Genomic DNA, 16,783 nt, shown 5'->3' on the forward strand with positions numbered 1-16,783 from the left:
CTGCAGCGTTCGGAAACGGAGGTTTTCGTAAACGGGGGTAGTTGTAAACCGAGGTTCCACTGTAGTAGTAGTAGTAATAATAATAATAATAATAATAATAATAATTTACTTATACCCTGCCCATCTGGCTGGGTTTCCCCAGCCACTCTGGGCAGCTCCTAACAGAAAATTAAAAGCACAATAAAACATCAAACATTAAAATCTTCCCTAAACAGGGCTGCCTTCAGATGTCTTTTAAAAGTAAGATAGTTGCTTATTTCCTTGACATCTGGTGGGAGGGTGTTCTACAGGGCGGGCACCACTACTGAGAAGTCCCTCTGCCTGGTTCCCTGTAACATCACTTCTCGCAGGGAAGGAGCATAGAAAGAAGCCATTGTCTATCCAGCTCAGTATTCTCTCCCCTGATTGGCAGCAGCTCTCCAGGGTTTCAAACAGGAGACAATTCCAGCCCTGCCTGAAGATGCCAGGGATTGAATTTGGGACCTTCTGTATATAAAGAGATGCTACAGCACTACCCTTGTTGCTTGTTATTATTTAATATTAATAAGATTTTTCATTTGTAACTAATGGCGCCTAATGGCCATTAGTCAGCTGCTGCTTTTTGCATCATGCTCAAAAGAGAATCATAGAATCATAGAGTTGGAAGAGACCACAAGGGCCATCCAGTCCAACCCCTGCCAAGCAGGAACCACCATCAAAGCATTCTTGACATATGCCTGTCAAGCCTCTGCTTAAAGACCTCCAAAGAAGGAGACCCCACCACACTCCTTGGTAGCAAATCCCACTGCCAAACAGCTCTTACTGTCAGGAAGTTCTTCCTAATGTTTAGGTGGAACCTTCTTTCTTGTAGTTTGAATCCATTGCTTCGTGTCCGCTTCTCTGGAGCAGCAGAAAACAATCTTTCTCCCTCCTCCATATGAAGAGAAGAAAAATGTTCCCACTTGGTCCTTATACTAAGCATGGGGGCATCTCACCTCCACAGCCTCCATTCACCATGCTATTCCATCACTCCCGGGAAGTCTTTTTTTATATATAGAAAGGCTCCTCTTTGTGAAATCTGTGGGAGTGGGGTATGGGAATTCTCCACTCAAGGGCAGCTCCCCCCACCCCCAAGCATTGCATTGGCTGGCTACTCCCGACAGCAGGCATTTATTTCCACTGTTTATAACAGCCCTCATGAGTGTCAGCACCAGCACCCACAAACTGTCACATAAAGTCTTTGCTCTTAAATCGCTGGCTACAACCCTAAGTACTTCTCTTCCCCCCCCCCCCCGCTTCTCCTTCGTAGCTATAGCCAAGCTAAATTTTGAGCTAAGTCCCCACGTCTCAACTAATTTCCAGTGACTCAATGTGTAGGTTGCCAAGTGGGCTGTGTGCCAGTGACTGATGAGTGAGCCAGTTCCCTCTTTAATGGGAAGGCTGCAGTGGAGGGACCCTTAGCTGCATCAGATCCCATTCGTGAGCCGCTTCGTACAGAGGCCATCAAAATACTAGGCTTGGAATTGAAGAAGAAAGCTTACTGTTTGGAGTCCCTTCAGTGCTTCCTTGATAGTAGCACTGTATACTTAGAAGCTGTAAAGTTACCCAGCTGATGGAATCTGGGGTACCCACAGCAGTGTCTAGATCAGAGAGAGAGAGAGACTTGGGATCTTCCAAAAGTTGTCATCAGCCCCAGCCAGCAATGTCTGTTGGTCAGGAGTGATGATGGAAGCTGAGCCATCTGAAAGGTCACAGGTTTCCTCGGATGTGAGGGCGATCTGGCTGCGACACCTGTCACTCCATTAATCACCAGGGTTGATTTGGCTGATTCGGTGGAAGAGGACGACCATCCCAGATAGAAGGAGTGTACCGGTCTTCTGAAAGGTCACAGGTTTCCTGTCCCTGACCCCGATGCTCATTTTCTAATCATGCCTGTTTCATTGGTGGCTAAGCTTTGCGCATCATGTTCATCTCTAAATCCTTGCAATAATAATTGCCAACTTTGGGTAGAGTTTATATGGCCTGCTGACTTAATTAGAATTTAGATTGTGCATCTACTGCCAAAGAAGGCCAACCTTTGTACTGAGAAAAATCAGAATTGTGTACTTGGAATAATTGCAGCAAATCAAGCACATCTGCAGAATCTATTATGTTTCCAAGATCTTTTTGGATTGTGGGAGCAAAAGCTAAGATGACTGGAAAGAGCATGGGATGTGTGCATCAGTGGACATGTTGAGGTTCAAAGCCGTGGAGAAATTGTGGGGGGTGATGGAAACCCTGTGGAGTTTAGTATTTCATACAGGATGCTAAAACCCTTAAGCAGTCTCTCTTCTGTGCATTTTGAGTTTTCACCCACTGTTCCCAAACTGTTCTCTACATCCAGCTGATTCTTGATTTTGTTTTGAGGGGCTTCATAAAGGGCTGTTTTCTGGAGGGAAATCTCTAATTGAGATGAATCTTGGACACACACATGGCTGAGGTTTAGTGACAAAGGAATAAATGGACCAGGCTGCATCATATTTATTTGATGGGGGTGTTCCCTCCCCACCCACTGAAGCCCTTTATTCTTTTTAAGAGTCAGACCCGGCAGTTAGAGAGATGCCATGTTCATGGTACATGGTACAGCCTGGTTCACTTGGTTACTTTTTCTTTATACTGAGAACCATAGATCCATCCCGGTCTAAAATTTCTCCCTGGACAGTGAACAGGCCCTTTGGGATGTAAGTGTCATAACAGAATCAACTTTTGAGAGCAGCAGCTGAATGCATCCCTCAATTAGGAAAAAAAAAACCTATCGTACAACATAAGACACTATGTGTGCTTCAGCTTTAAGGCACAGTAACAGATTGGCTCAATTACCACATTGCTTAGGGACAAACCCACAATAAAATGAAGGAAACGATTGGAAGGAAGTGAAATTTTCCCTGTGAGTTGCCGCCATAAACAACGGGGGTTATAAAAAAAATAAAATAGGCTAGAAGCATATGGGAAAGCTGTACTGTTGCTCCTGTTAGTCATCAATAGATCTTGGAGAGGCAGAGTAAAGTGAAAAAGATTAAAAAAGAAGAAGAAGAAGCTCTGGTTGGGAACAGGCAGGACCTTGAGGGATTGCAACAGAGCTTTTGTAAAGAAAATGGAAAGGTGTCAAGAAAGTGAGTTTCCCCACCTGTTGCCAAGAAATATTTCCACCCTCTTCTATTTTTAAGGACAGAGGACTGCATCCTTTATTTTGGCTGCGTTTTGCCTTGTCACACTTCTGATAACCTCTGCTCTATCTGGTAGATTAAGCTTGCTCCGTTGCCAAATTCAGGAAGGGCAGAGATCCAGGATTTGTTAGTGGTGTGCTTGCCTTCTGGTGTAAAGGATCTTTGCTTCAGCTAGCCTGGGAAACTTTGCTTTGACTGCGGGTAGGCTGGGAATATCCTGCCTTCCATACACCCTCATCCTTTACTAGCAGTGCCACTTCTCACATGGAGGTTGTGGCAGGATTTATGTAGGTACCACTTCCGCCAGCTAGTTTTGCAGTGTGTACAGGGAAGTGGTGGCCTGTCTTTCCCCCAGAATATGTCCGATTTAAAACAGTTCACCCTAGTGCAGCTTTAAGGAGCAGATTAACTAGTAAACCCTGCTTCTAAGTGGGATCTCTTGTAACTGAATACTCCTTCATACAAAACAGTTCCATGTTTCATGCATGTAGAAAGCCAGGATATTAGGGAGAAGGTAGGACTAGAACCCCTTTTTCTGGCTTTCTAGTTTTTTTATGTGTGGGGTTTATTCTTTCTATTATTGAGGAACATTCAGTTATGGAAGTCCCACCTACACTCTGAAGAGGTATAACCCCCAAACCTTTTTATACCACCAATCCTATAGCAATATACAGTATGTGAGAGCTAGGCTTAAATCTGCTAAGCAGCGGATTAAAGTGGCAGCTCACAACTGGAGTGTCTTTAAAAAAATTTTTATTTATTTGGTTTTTCAGATTAAAATTTTCCAGTCACATATCCAACATACAGTATCGAAACAAAATTCCAAAGAATCTCCTGGACTTCCCTTCTCCCCTTTGTGGTCCTATTGTTAACCATTTCCTCCTGCGTCTTTTATAATCAAATCTTTTACCCCTCCATTGTGTCCAAACTTCACCATTAAACTACAAGTATTATGCCAATCCTACTAATGATTTTAACTGTTTGCAATGGTTTTTAAGGATAAGTTCTACATTTCCCCTATTCCTTATTTAAATTTTGGTATTCCTGATTTCTGATTCTTCCGGTCATTTTAGCCATTTCAGCATAATCCATCAGCTTGATCTGCCATTCTTCTCTGCAAAACTGGAGTGTCAGGCAGATGTATTGGCTTTGCTTTACGCTAGCCTTCTGCAGCCTGATGCCCTCCAGATATTTTGAACAACAAAACTCCTCTCATCCTCCAGCCAACACGGCCCAGAGGTCAGGAATTACGGGAGTTATAATCCAAAGTATCTGGAGAGCACCAAGTTGGAAAAGGCCACTCTGTGCCACAGTTAGGTCCATGGCCCATCTCTTCTTGCTCAGGCATGCCATAAACTCCTTGTGACATCCATGCCACAAATTGGCCCCACCCTGTTTAGGTCATAGAGAATAACATGTAAAAAGGTTCATGCCATACACTGCATATATTGAACCTTAAAAACCATGGCAGAAGCACAAATTCATTTAGAGGCCCAGGTGCAAATGCGAAGATGCTCCTTAAATGAGTGAACTGCATATCTCACACCAAACAACTTCTGCCTTTTCTGGAGATGAGAAATGCAAGACTTCAAAATGTTCCACTCGTTGCTTAAATCAGCTGAGACTGGAAGTGAGTCCTGTTTTTCTCAACAGATTATCACTTCACTGCCATTTAACACATTTCTGTGTAACTATTTGTGGTATTTGTGTTTTCTCTCAAGTCTTGCCTGCATGGACCAATTTTTAAAGTTCAGGCTTAAAGCGGCACCAGAACCTCATACTGAACGTATTTTGGTTTTGCCTGGTTTCTGGAACGAAACCAACTGGATGAAGTTGCTAAAGGGATAGATCATAAGACAGTCAGCCAATCTGGCCCAAGTTCTACACAGACTCTCCAATGTCCTTGTTGGAGCGAAGAGAGCATACCCCAGATCCCATATTACTGGTGTATATTTTGTTTATATATATTATGGGAGCAAAAGCAAAGCTTATAAATAGTGTATATGTAATATGTTAAGGAGGCAATCCAAAACAATAGGATGTTTTGGAGTTGAGTGATCTGCTGCTGCCAAGTCTCAAAACTGCAAATATGTGAATTAGATACAGTGCAACCCTATACAAGATGCAACCACTGTGCCAGAAACACTGAAAATGTGTCGGCTCCATCCTTGGCTTGAATGGCTTCATACTGCTGATTTCCATTTCGAAGGCACTTATCAATGAGTTACAATCATTTCTCTCTCTCTCCCTCTTTCAGAATTGAGCTATTTGTTTTATTCATTACACGGCTAAAGCTATAAAGCAGGGATTGGGAACCTGTGGCTTTCCAGATGTTGTTGGATGTAGGCAGCATGGCCAATGGTTGGGGTTGATGGGAATTGTACTCCAGCCACATCTGGACATCTAGAGATTCTCTGTTGCTTATCAAAAAACTTCCACCTTTCAATTTGTAAGGGGTTTGTCCTCAATTGTTGCCAAGCACAAAGTAGTTCTTAAACCATTCAAACCTAACCATGGACATTTTGCTTGATTGCAATGTTTGTAGTAATGAATAACACATACTTCTTGGAATCTTCTGCTGCAAGTCTATAATTAGGCTAGGCAAACAGCATGTGGTAAAATTCTTCCTGGATTGCACATCACCTCAAACTGGAGGTGAGCAAATGCATGAATGAATGCTTTCCCAGATAAAACAATGTGCGTAGAAATTAGTTGCGAAGGAAAATATTCTAGCTTAATTATTCTTCTCTGAGTTTTTCCACAAGTAGCTCCCTCCGGCGCCACCACATACAGGGGAATGTCCAAATACATGCTGTCAAGACCCCAACGTGGTGCGGTAAAGAGGCAATTTTACTATTTGATCTGATGCTGATGTGACCTGGCCCTAATGCGTAAACATTTTATTTCATTCTTTATACTGCTGATGAAAAGGTTGCGAGGATCCTCAGGTTACACTTGTATATATGATTTTTTTCCCCCAGAGTAATGTGATAAATTAGTTGTTCAGTTCTCTATTCCTACACACAGGGCCTTGATATTATTTTCCTCTTGTTGCCTCCATTCAGGTTTGTGACGAGATTTATTGAGTTGGATGGCCTGACCTGCTTGCTGAACTTCCTGAAGAGCATGGACTATGAGACATCCGAGAGCCGCATACACACATCCGTTATAGGGTGTATCAAGGCTCTGATGAACAACTCCCAGGGACGGGCACATGTCCTGGCCCATCCAGAAAGCATCAATATAATCTCTCAGAGTTTACGGACTGAGAACATAAAAACCAAGATTGCTGTGCTGGAGATCCTCGGGGCAGTTTGCCTAGTGCCTGGAGGTCACAAGAAGGTTCTACAGGCCATGCTTCACTACCAGGTTTATGCAGCAGAGAGGACAAGATTCCAGGTAAATCTAACATTTGGAGCAAACCATTGCAGATGCTATGTTACGTTTGGGCTCCTGATTATTTTAATGTTTATAAAGCAGAATCAGACAGAATCGGAAGACAGAAAGCTCCAATGGGAGCTTCCCCACCACAACATCACTAATTGAAGCAGATACCAAGGTACTTTTGCTGTACTCATGGCCCTTCTCTGTGTACTGTGCTCTTGATACAATTTCCCACCCTAGGATTAATGTTTTAAAATCCCACAAAGTGGCTACAAGCCACACAATGAGTATAACATATAGTTAAAAAAGGAAATGTCAACATGGTGGCATTCATCGATTAAGGCTGCTAGTCATGATGGCTATGCCCAGATGGGTTTTAAACATAGATCTCTATCAATGCGATGTGCATCAGCTGTTTTGCACATTTGGATTGTCCCTGAAGATTCCTCTCCAAGTTAGCCATGCAGGCAAGATTACAGCTTGACTCCTGACCTGACCATTTACTGGAACTGTGGAATCGTGAAACTAAATCAAGTTAAGGAACATGCTTCATCCTTCCCTCTCCCTATTCTATTCTATGTAAACAGGGATGGTTATGTAGCAAATATCCTGTAGTACTGCTATGTAAATAGATGTAAAAAAAGGGATGCAGTTTAGTCTAGGGATTGCTCTTTGTTTTTATAAATATATTTACCTGTGCACGCACACTTGGAATACCCCATGGATAAGAGAGTTCAGTTTTGGCTATGGTTTATAACCAGTACTGTACTCAAAACTTGTTTTAAGGATTGCTGTTTTGTGAGTTGGGCATTAGAAGCTCAGTGGCTCAATGCCTGTGATGTTTGGAAGGCAGTTGTCTCTCTGTGTGTATTTGGGGGGGGGGAGGAAATATATAACTTACTGCCTGGTAACTAATCTGAGGAGGCCTTTCTGTAACTTGTCTTTGTTTACATTGGAGGTGGCTCAGGCTGACCTTGTGTGCTTGACAGGGTTTTTTGGTCATGCATGGCCCTGACAACATTCAATCAGATTTTAATCCTTTGTCCCAACTTGACCGGGTTGCTATGCCAAATAAACCCATATGCTCTTGTGAGCCTAACCTCACTCACATCTCCCCTCTCTCTCTGTGTTGTTGTATTTTTAAAGAGACTAAAACCATCTGAAAGTAATGGGGAAGGAAAGCCATTTCTTATCCAGTAGAGAGAGTAGCATGACTCTCTACAGAGTCCAGCTGGTCCTTTGATAAGTTGATGTTAATAGCTTGCAGAAGTTTTTATGAGCCTTCAGAGAACTAACTCACTATCTCATCCATGAATGTGTGGAATGCACAAATAATTACCCGTCAAATATTTTTGGATGGGGAAAAGAAATTAAAGATGAATGTTCTCCTCTTTGTTTTCTTAAGAGCAATGAGGACGTGCTCCTGTTTGTGTGGGGACTTTTTCCCTTCCTCTGATGCTTGTGCCATGACAAAATGGTCTTTTCTCTGCAATGTTCCTTCCTAGAGGCCAAAGTTAAACTCATGCAAGGTAACTTTGAATGCCTTCAACTCATCTTTCTCCCTTTGAATATTGGCCTCAGAAGTGCAGGTGTCAGCTATAATAGATGCAATCATTCGCATCTTGAATATTCAGTCAAGGGATGAATTCTATCATTTTGGACTGTTTCTATCATTTTGAGTGTTCATGTAGGTTTAAAGCAGGGGTCAGCAACCTTTTTCAGCTGTGGGCCGGTCCACTGTCCCTCAGACCATGTGGTGGGCCAGACTATATTGGGGGTGTGTGTGAACGAATTCCTATGCCCCACAAATAACCCAGATATGCATTTTAAATAAAAGCACACATTCTATTCATGTAAAAACACCAGGCAGGCCCCACAAATAACCCATTTTAAATAAAAGCACACATTCTATTCATGTAAAAACACGCTGATTCCTGGACTGTCTGTGGGCTGGATTGAGAAGGCAATTGGGTCACATCCGGCCCATGGGCCTTAGGTTGCCTACCCCTGGTCTAAAGCAAAGACCAGGCTCTCCAATTGTTGTTGGCCTACAGCTCCCATTATCCCTGGCCATTGGCCAATGCTGACTGGTGCTGATGGGAGCTGGAGTCCCACTTCATCTAGAGAGCCACTGGTTGCCCATCCCTGGTCTAAAGTCTAACAGTTGTAGCAAAAAGAACCTTTTATTACAAGCACATTGAGGTGATAATGTTATGTCCTCCTCTGCTCAGAATGTTTTTGAGGTAAGGATTCATCTGCTGTCTATAGTGTCATTCTGTTTCCTGCTGACCATATCTGTTGACTCTGTGTGACCTTGATGCTCATATTAAAAGATGTCAAGAACAGTAGATTGTCATGTAGCTTCATAGCATCTTAGGTCCGATGCTTTTACTGTTGTTGCTGTTCAAAAGTATCTGCTTCCCTGTTCCTGGTGCTGGGTGCAATAAACCAAAAGCCTCAGCTTGTCCTGTTTTCTAAACTTCAGCAGGTGATTAATTTCTCTCCAAAAAACAACAACACCCCATGAATTGTAGCCAAGCCCAGGTTTGGACAATAGAAAAAGGCAAGGCTTGTGGTTAGTTGCTTCCAGCGCAGCATAGCTAGGAGAAGAGTAGGAATGAAGCAGGAACCCTGCTCACTTGTATTAAACCACAGCTCATGTTTAACTATGGTTTAACATGACATGTGAATGCAGCCACTGAGTAGAACATCACTAAAACAAGTTAAAGCATTTTAAACAGAAACTAAAAGAGCAAAGGGACCAGAGCAATTAAAACATCAGTAACATAATTGAACATCATTAAAGGCCAGAGAAATGAATGATTTTTTTTACATTGTTTAAAGCCTAAAATATGTAGGGTGCACCTAATTCAACTTCTTTTGGGAAGGAATTCCACAACTTGGAATATTAGTTAATAAGTCTCACCCCTATGATTGTAATTGCTCTCTACTTTTCCTGTCTCTCTATGATTCTGCAAGCATTCACATTATGTGTGTTCAGAAGTTATTTTCATATTCCCACTTGTTCCTTCTACCTTCATCTTTCTTTAAAAAAATGAAGAGAGCACCTGTGTTTCTGTTAATATTGTAGTGATGAGTTGATGTAGGCGTCATCTGTCTAGAAGGAGAGAAAAAAACTCAAATCCTTCAGATAATGTCAGAGGTGCAAGAGAGAAGTTCTGGGCTCTCCTCTCCTCACTCACATAATTTCAGAGTGGCAGATGTCATTTGCATTTGCATATGCTGAAAACGTCTGCTGAGTCCAAAGGAATAGGATTGACAATCTCTCCCACCCCCGTCCGTTTCTGCAGCTTGCTGAATTGGTTACTTCTATTTGACTTGCAGTGTTTGACGTGCTTACTCCTTTTAAAATAAAATAAAAAAAAAGGAATGATGACAACTTGAAGAAATGGCCCTGGCAAATGAGAAAATATTGAATTTGGTTGAAGACCAAAATAGCTTGGGTCACAGACAGTTTCAGATGGCGGGGAACACAAAGCTGACTCTTGTTCTTGATTTGCCCACCAAGGAATAGAGAAGTAACATTCACAGTTTGTAGAACAGGCTTAGAGATGAAAACCTAGAGCAGGGTGGAGGTGAAATATACTGTGTTTCAGCTGAAACTAGTGTATTAGTGTCCCAGAACAACTCAAAGCTGTTTAGTAAGGTTAGGTCTTAAAAGACACCAGTCCAGTACTATTTTAACTTTCCCCACTGGCTTCATGGGGGGGGGGGGCCAGCAGCATCTATCATGCATGTCTCTGCTGCTTCCAGTAGCCACTCTTAGGGATACTTCTGAAATCCACTGTCTCCAGGTTTCCCCTTGGATTTTTTGAATTCCAAATAGGGATTTGGGTGATGGTAGCACCCAAATGTTTGGCTCACATTTTATTGCGATCCCACCTAATTACTACTTCCCAGACCAATGTGTGAATTGTAATGCAGTTATCCTTCAAAATTCACACTTCTCCACATTTTTGCAATTGCAGGGCACCAACATTTGCAAAAATATGTACATAAGGGGAAATTGTGTGCAAAAGTGTGTGTGTGTTAGTAAATATATGCAGACAAATACTTTGTTAGGTGATCCCACCCCCCACCCCTGGAAAAATATGTGTGTAGAAGCAGAGGTAAAGCCTGCTCCTTTGAGCTTTCTGCTGCCAACTTCCCAGTTTCATGCATGACATAAAAGTAATTATGGATCAGTATCAATCCTGTCCAGTAGCAAGGGGTGAAGAAACTTATTAAGCAGGAAGGGAAAATCCTTACTCAGCATACCTGGTCTTTGTCATCAAATTAGCTGACTTTATGCTAAGAGCAATTTGATTTAGTGCTTCTGCGCAGCCAGTTGATCTTTGAAGGGTGCACACTGTGGATCTGTAACAGTCTTCTGAAAGTAATGAAGGGTGAAAGTGCGTGGAGAGAGGAATGGGGTTGTACTTTAAGCATCTCCATGCATACACACACAGTCACGTGTGAGAAAGACTTGCCCAATGCACAAGTTCCAGCATGTGTATAGGGAATTCATGTGATGGGGATACCCACACAATCAAGTTTTCTGGTCACATGGAGCCCCCTACTCATGGGCAGGAGGTCATGTGTTGGGATTTCTTCTCCTACAACCATACATAAGATGCAGGTGTGTGTGTGTGTGTGTGTGTGTGTGTGTGAAGAGAGAGAGAGAGAGGGATGTGATATTCTGCTGAGCTACAGCTCATATCCCAGGCATCCCCAAACCGACCCTCCAGACGTTTTGGACTACAATTCCCATCATCCCTGACTACTGGTCCTCTTAGCTAGGGATCATGGGAGTTGTAGGCCAAAACATCTGGAGGGCCGCAGTTTGGGGATGCCTGCCATATCCTATCAAACATCCTGTTTTAAAAAATATTGGATTCTGTATCATTAATTACAGTACATTAGCTATGAAGAACAACTCTAGAAAATTGTCAAGCAGACAAATCTATAATGTCAGTGACAAGACGTCTGCAATGGTTGCTGTATAGCCTCTTGGTCTCAACCATTCACTGTTACTAAGCCACTCCAGTGAGGAGGAGGAGGAATTGGCCTTAAGAATAGCATCTGCCTAAACCAGCACTAATCCAATAGAAACCAGTGATTTCTGTAGGTATGGTACTCCACCACTAGGAGCAACAATAAAAACATATAACTTTCACAATGCAAAATTTCACAGCACTTAAGACCTTATTCTCTTTGGTAGTTTTGCCTCATTTTTCTGTCTTTCATGAAGTGAGGCATGAAGATCATGTACCGAAGACTGCTCCAATGTAATGCAGTGTATAAATATTAGTGCAATTAATGGACTGCATAATTTTAGTTGGTTTTATCTTTCTTGGCTTTGATTTATAATTTGTATAGTAATCCTAAGAGAGATCCATGGCAGCTTTTCTTGCTGATCTCTATTTAGCTTTTTTATTTTCCCACCCATTATCAACAGTTGGAAGAACCACTGTGGCGCCATGTGTACATTTAAAAAAGTATCATACCACTTCAAACAATCATGGCTTCCCTCAAAGAATCCTGGGACCTGTATTTCCTCAAGTGTGCTAAGGAGATAATTCCCAGAGTTCCTTGGGAAGAGGACCTAACTGTTAAACCACTTTGAAAATTTTAGCTCTTTGAAGGGAACGGGGCATTGTGTCCTTGATCTGTTACATTCAAATGTAGTTCTATATTATTGATAATTTTGTAAACAAGAAGTTGTCACATTGTTAGAAGGTACCTGTGCCAGGCCAAATTTGTCCCACAGGCCAGACGTTCCCCATCCCTTTTTTATATTGTGGTGTTTCAAAGTTCTTGTTTTCATGTGTTTTTTTTAATAATTTGGTTTATTGTTTTATAAGCCATCGTGGAAATCCAACTGATGGATTTAATATTCCAACCTTCAACAAGCAAATAATGTGAAACAGAAAAGACGTTTTTGAACCATTTTAGGTTATGAAGCAGAAATGTGTGTTTTGCATTCATAAGGTTCTCTCATAGCCTCTCTTCACTTTCTTCTAAGCATTTGAACAATAACTTGTGTTATAGCAGGAGCTATAATGAAATTCAGTATTACAGTGGTAGTGTGTTGATTCATTTCTCCCTGCTCTTCATTTGCAGTCATTACTCAATGAGCTCGACCGGAGCCTGGGGCGATATCGAGATGAAGTGAATCTCAAAACTGCCATCATGTCCTTTATTAATGCTGTTTTGAATGCAGGTACTGGTGAGGTAAGTCTTTAACAGAGTTTGTTGCATTATGTGGGTTTTGTTTTATTATAGATATATTTTATTATTTGTAAGCCACTTTGAGCATTTCTTTTTAAAAAGTAGGGTATCTATCCAGTAGCTCGGTGGTGAAGCATGGTGGGATAGCTGATAAGAACAACAGGAACTGATGAATAGCAATTATTGCCACATGATATAACATGCAATGAAGAAGATCTGTAGGGCAATGACAGAGCATCTGCTTTGCATGCAGATTGTCCTAGCTTCAATTCCTGGCATCTCTAGGCAGGCCTAGAAAAGTTCCGTGTCTGAAACCTGGAGAGCTGAGTTTGAAGGACCAGTGTTCTGGTGATGTCAGGCAGCTTCCTATGTTCAGAATATATAAATAAAGTTAGTGCTGGTTTCCTTCCTTCCTATGCTGGAAATTGCTAGCCGAAACCCAAATGTAATGAATTGTGCTGCAGTTTAATTATATTGTGCCAAAGCAGGGGCAGGTAACCCTTTTCAGCCAAAGGACCACATTCCCACATGGGCAACCTATACCTAGGGTGGATGTGGCGAAAGTGGGCATGGCCAGATACACCCCTACTCCATCCTGCATCCAGGTATGCAAGTGTTCAAGGACACATTCCAGACAGGTAAAGGCCCAAGGGGTATTGAGGCGTGTGGCCTGGCCAAAATTTGAAGGGCCAGACAGAGAGGTCTGGAGGGCCTCATTCAGCCCTCAGATGTGAGGTTCCCCACCCTGCCCTAAAACATTCTAAATTCTGCTGTCCCCTTACCAAAATGGCATCAAAGTTATACCATTTATACCAGCAATATAAATTGTATCAATATCATGAGGTGCCAACTAGCACGGTATAGCCCCACCCCTAGTCCAGCTTACCTGTATTTCTGCCAGCTGGAGATGCCAGCTGGAGACCTTAGTGCATGCTTTGCCTCTGAGCTATAGCCTCTGCTTCATCTTATCTGAAGTGATCTAAAGCCCATGATATCGGATGACTTGATCTAATTTCCCCCCCTTTCCTTTAGGACAATTTGGAATTTCGATTGCACCTTCGATATGAGTTTTTAATGCTGGGCATTCAACCTGTTATTGACAAGCTCAGAGGACATGAAAATGCAACGCTGGATAGGTGAGCCGTATATGCTGGGAAGATATGAGGCTGTTGTGTACTCAATATCCGGTGATGGACAAATTCCCCTTGGCTTGATTTGGGAAGAGGTTAACAATTCACACATACACACACTGAGCAAATGTATTCAGGTAGATAGCCATGTTGGTCTGACGCAGTCAAAGTAAATAAAAAATTGTCCAGTAGACCCTTAGAGACCAACTAAGTTTGTTCTGGGTATAAGCTTTTGTGTGCATACACAATTCTTCAGATAGTATAGGTAATTTCTGGAGTTCGGGCAACATTACTATTGATAACTACACCTTGGATTGGACAGGCAGCAGAGTCTACTCTGAGATGTTGTATCCATATGTCATACAGATGGAAGCGTCAATCAACATGGGTTGAAGGCCCACAGACTCTGTAGTGCAAAGCCTGGAGTCTTAAGTGACTGGATGTGATCCCAACAAACACATGTCCCATGCACATCTACTGTAAACTCTCTCTGCACATTCACTTTTAAATTATCTGTATGCACCCCTTAGTTCATTTCAGGGATGCTGTTTCACTGTAAATGATGTTTGACTACAATTCCCATCATCCCAACTTGCCATGCCGGCTGAAGCTGATGGGAGTTGTCAATTGTCCGTTCTAACAGCTTCTCAGTAGGTCCCACTCCCAATGCTCAGGATGTATTTATCATTTATTTTGGATTTAAAGTTCAACAAGCATTGAAATACTTTATTCTGTGGGAAGCATAACATTGTGAAAGTCAACACTTAATATAAGCTCATCAGACCAAGTTGGTTTAAGGAAAAGGTAACACCTTACCCTTTTTATCCTGTCTTTCAGTGGAAAACAGTCTTGCACTATTACAAGCAAGAGATGGGTTGTATGACTTTATTTTATTCTGTCTTCTAGGCACTTGGATTTCTTTGAGATGGTAAGAAATGAAGATGACTTGGAACTTGCAAAGAGGTTTGAAGTGGTGAGTGTGTTTCTGGAAAGACTTTTAAAAAATTATTTAAAAAAAGACGAAAAAGCTTTCCCATTTGCTTTGGCTGTTTAGTATAAATTTACAGTGGTGCCTCGACTTACGAACAACTCGACAACCAAATTTTTCAACTTACGAATGGGGCAAATGGCCGTGTGCTTACGGTTTTTTCGACATCCGAATGGAAACCACAGCGGTTTTATATAGGCTTCTTTCGACTTACGAATTTTTAGATAGGGTTGCTTCGACTTACGAATTTTTCTGTTTCCAATGCATTCCTATGGGAAATCGCGTTTCCAATGGCGCTTTTCGACCTACAAAGGTGCCTTCAGAACGGATGAAATTCGTAAGTTGAGGCACCACTGTATATGATTTTTCCATTTTTCCATGTGTTGAGGATCTGATTTTCTCTCAACTAAAGAGATATGGGTTGCTCTGTTTCTTATTTGCAGTGCAGACGAAAAAAAAGCAGCCAGCAATGTTGACTGGTAGCACTGGATGAATTTAGATGATGTCAGGTTCTGTCTCTCAACTTCATGGCACCAAATACTTAAAGCGCCTCTGTCTAGTTGTTGTTTGTTTACCTGTTTGTAATGTGGTTGCTTGTTCCAAGTATTTAGCAAATGTATTGGAGAGCCAGAACAGGCTTGGATTTGGATGTTATGGAAGCTACTGGCTTGGCTCATCAGATTGGTCCCCTTCCATCTGTTGCTATTGCTTTTTCCCTGTCTTTTGGACCTATAGTCTGCCTACATTCAGGAGTCATGTTTCCTAGATTATCTTGGACTTTACTCACATAGAGCTGGAAGATGCTGCTCTGTGGAATAAATTGAATATTCCTACAAGCTAGATGTTTGGAGTCACACTGCTCCGGTCTCATACTCTCTTGACTCTATTATGTAAGCTTCTGTTATTTAACCATACAAGGAGCTTCTAAATTCAGCACCATCAATTATAGAGTCCCAGTGGACAGCTCCTTGCTCTTTGAGCTAAGCACCTGCCCCAGATTAGCTCTTGAGTTTCCAGTGAAGCTTTTTCTTTCCTCTTGAGTTTCCAGTGAAGCAACAAATAGCACACCAAAACAACAACGTATGGTGCTTTCATGATTTCAGTCAACACTATAGCTATGGAATTATGCTGCTTTTATTGCTTGTCCCTTAGGTTTGGGGTGGTTTTTTTAAATTGCAGAAGCAATATAATTTTTTTTGATGCATTTTAACCTTTCCTGTTGTCAGCATTTATTCCATATAGAAAAAGACTGGTTGTTGTAGAACCACATAGAATCCTTCCAAAATTTATCTGCCGGCTAGGAGTAGCACCACCAAAAGTCAGGTTCCTCCTCTCTCAGGCAAGTGGAGTAGCATGACATATTGCAGGGAGGAACTAGCTCCTTCAATACTATGGACCAGGCATCCCCAAACTTCAGCCCTCCAAATGTTTTGGACTACAATTCCCATCATCCCTGACCACTGGTCCTCTTAGCTAGGGATCATGGGAGTTGTAGACCAAAACATCTGGAGGGCCGCAGTTTGGGGATGCCTGCTATGGACTGAGCTGAATTGATCTTCAAAATCTCAGTGTTCAGTGATACAAAAATGCTACCTCTTGTAGCATGCAGCTCATTCTCATATACACACATCACTTGGTGCTGCTGATAGCAAGGTGTTATTATGTGCACTTTTACCATCCCCATGTGGATGAGATGGTTGGACAGTGTTATAGAAGTGACCAACATGAATTTGACAAAACTCCAGGAGGCAATGGAAGACAGGAATGCCTGGCGTGCTCTGGTCCATGGGCGAAGAGTCGGACACGACTAATTGACTAAACAATATCAACCATCCCCATTTCTTTGGACTATATAAAACCACCTA

General features: G+C 42.0%; 1 protein-coding gene across 7 annotated transcripts in view; it reads left to right on the plus strand.

The window, feature by feature from the left end:
- The window catches only part of DAAM2 (dishevelled associated activator of morphogenesis 2), a 212,942-nt gene that overhangs the window by 137,633 nt on the left and 58,526 nt on the right, over positions 1–16,783 (plus strand). For all 7 annotated transcript variants that reach the window (XM_035108128.3, XM_088666585.1, XM_088666584.1 and 4 more), the window contains 4 exons: positions 6,251–6,584; positions 12,693–12,803; positions 13,833–13,936; positions 14,837–14,903. In XM_035108128.3, the coding sequence (XP_034964019.1) occupies positions 6,251–6,584; positions 12,693–12,803; positions 13,833–13,936; positions 14,837–14,903 (616 nt within the window). The remainder of the gene's footprint in view (positions 1–6,250; positions 6,585–12,692; positions 12,804–13,832; positions 13,937–14,836; positions 14,904–16,783) is intronic.

This window comes from Zootoca vivipara, chromosome 3, assembly GCF_965207765.1.
Source record: "Zootoca vivipara chromosome 3, rZooViv2.hap1.1, whole genome shotgun sequence".
In the NCBI taxonomy this organism is placed as follows: Eukaryota; Metazoa; Chordata; class Lepidosauria; order Squamata; family Lacertidae; genus Zootoca; species Zootoca vivipara.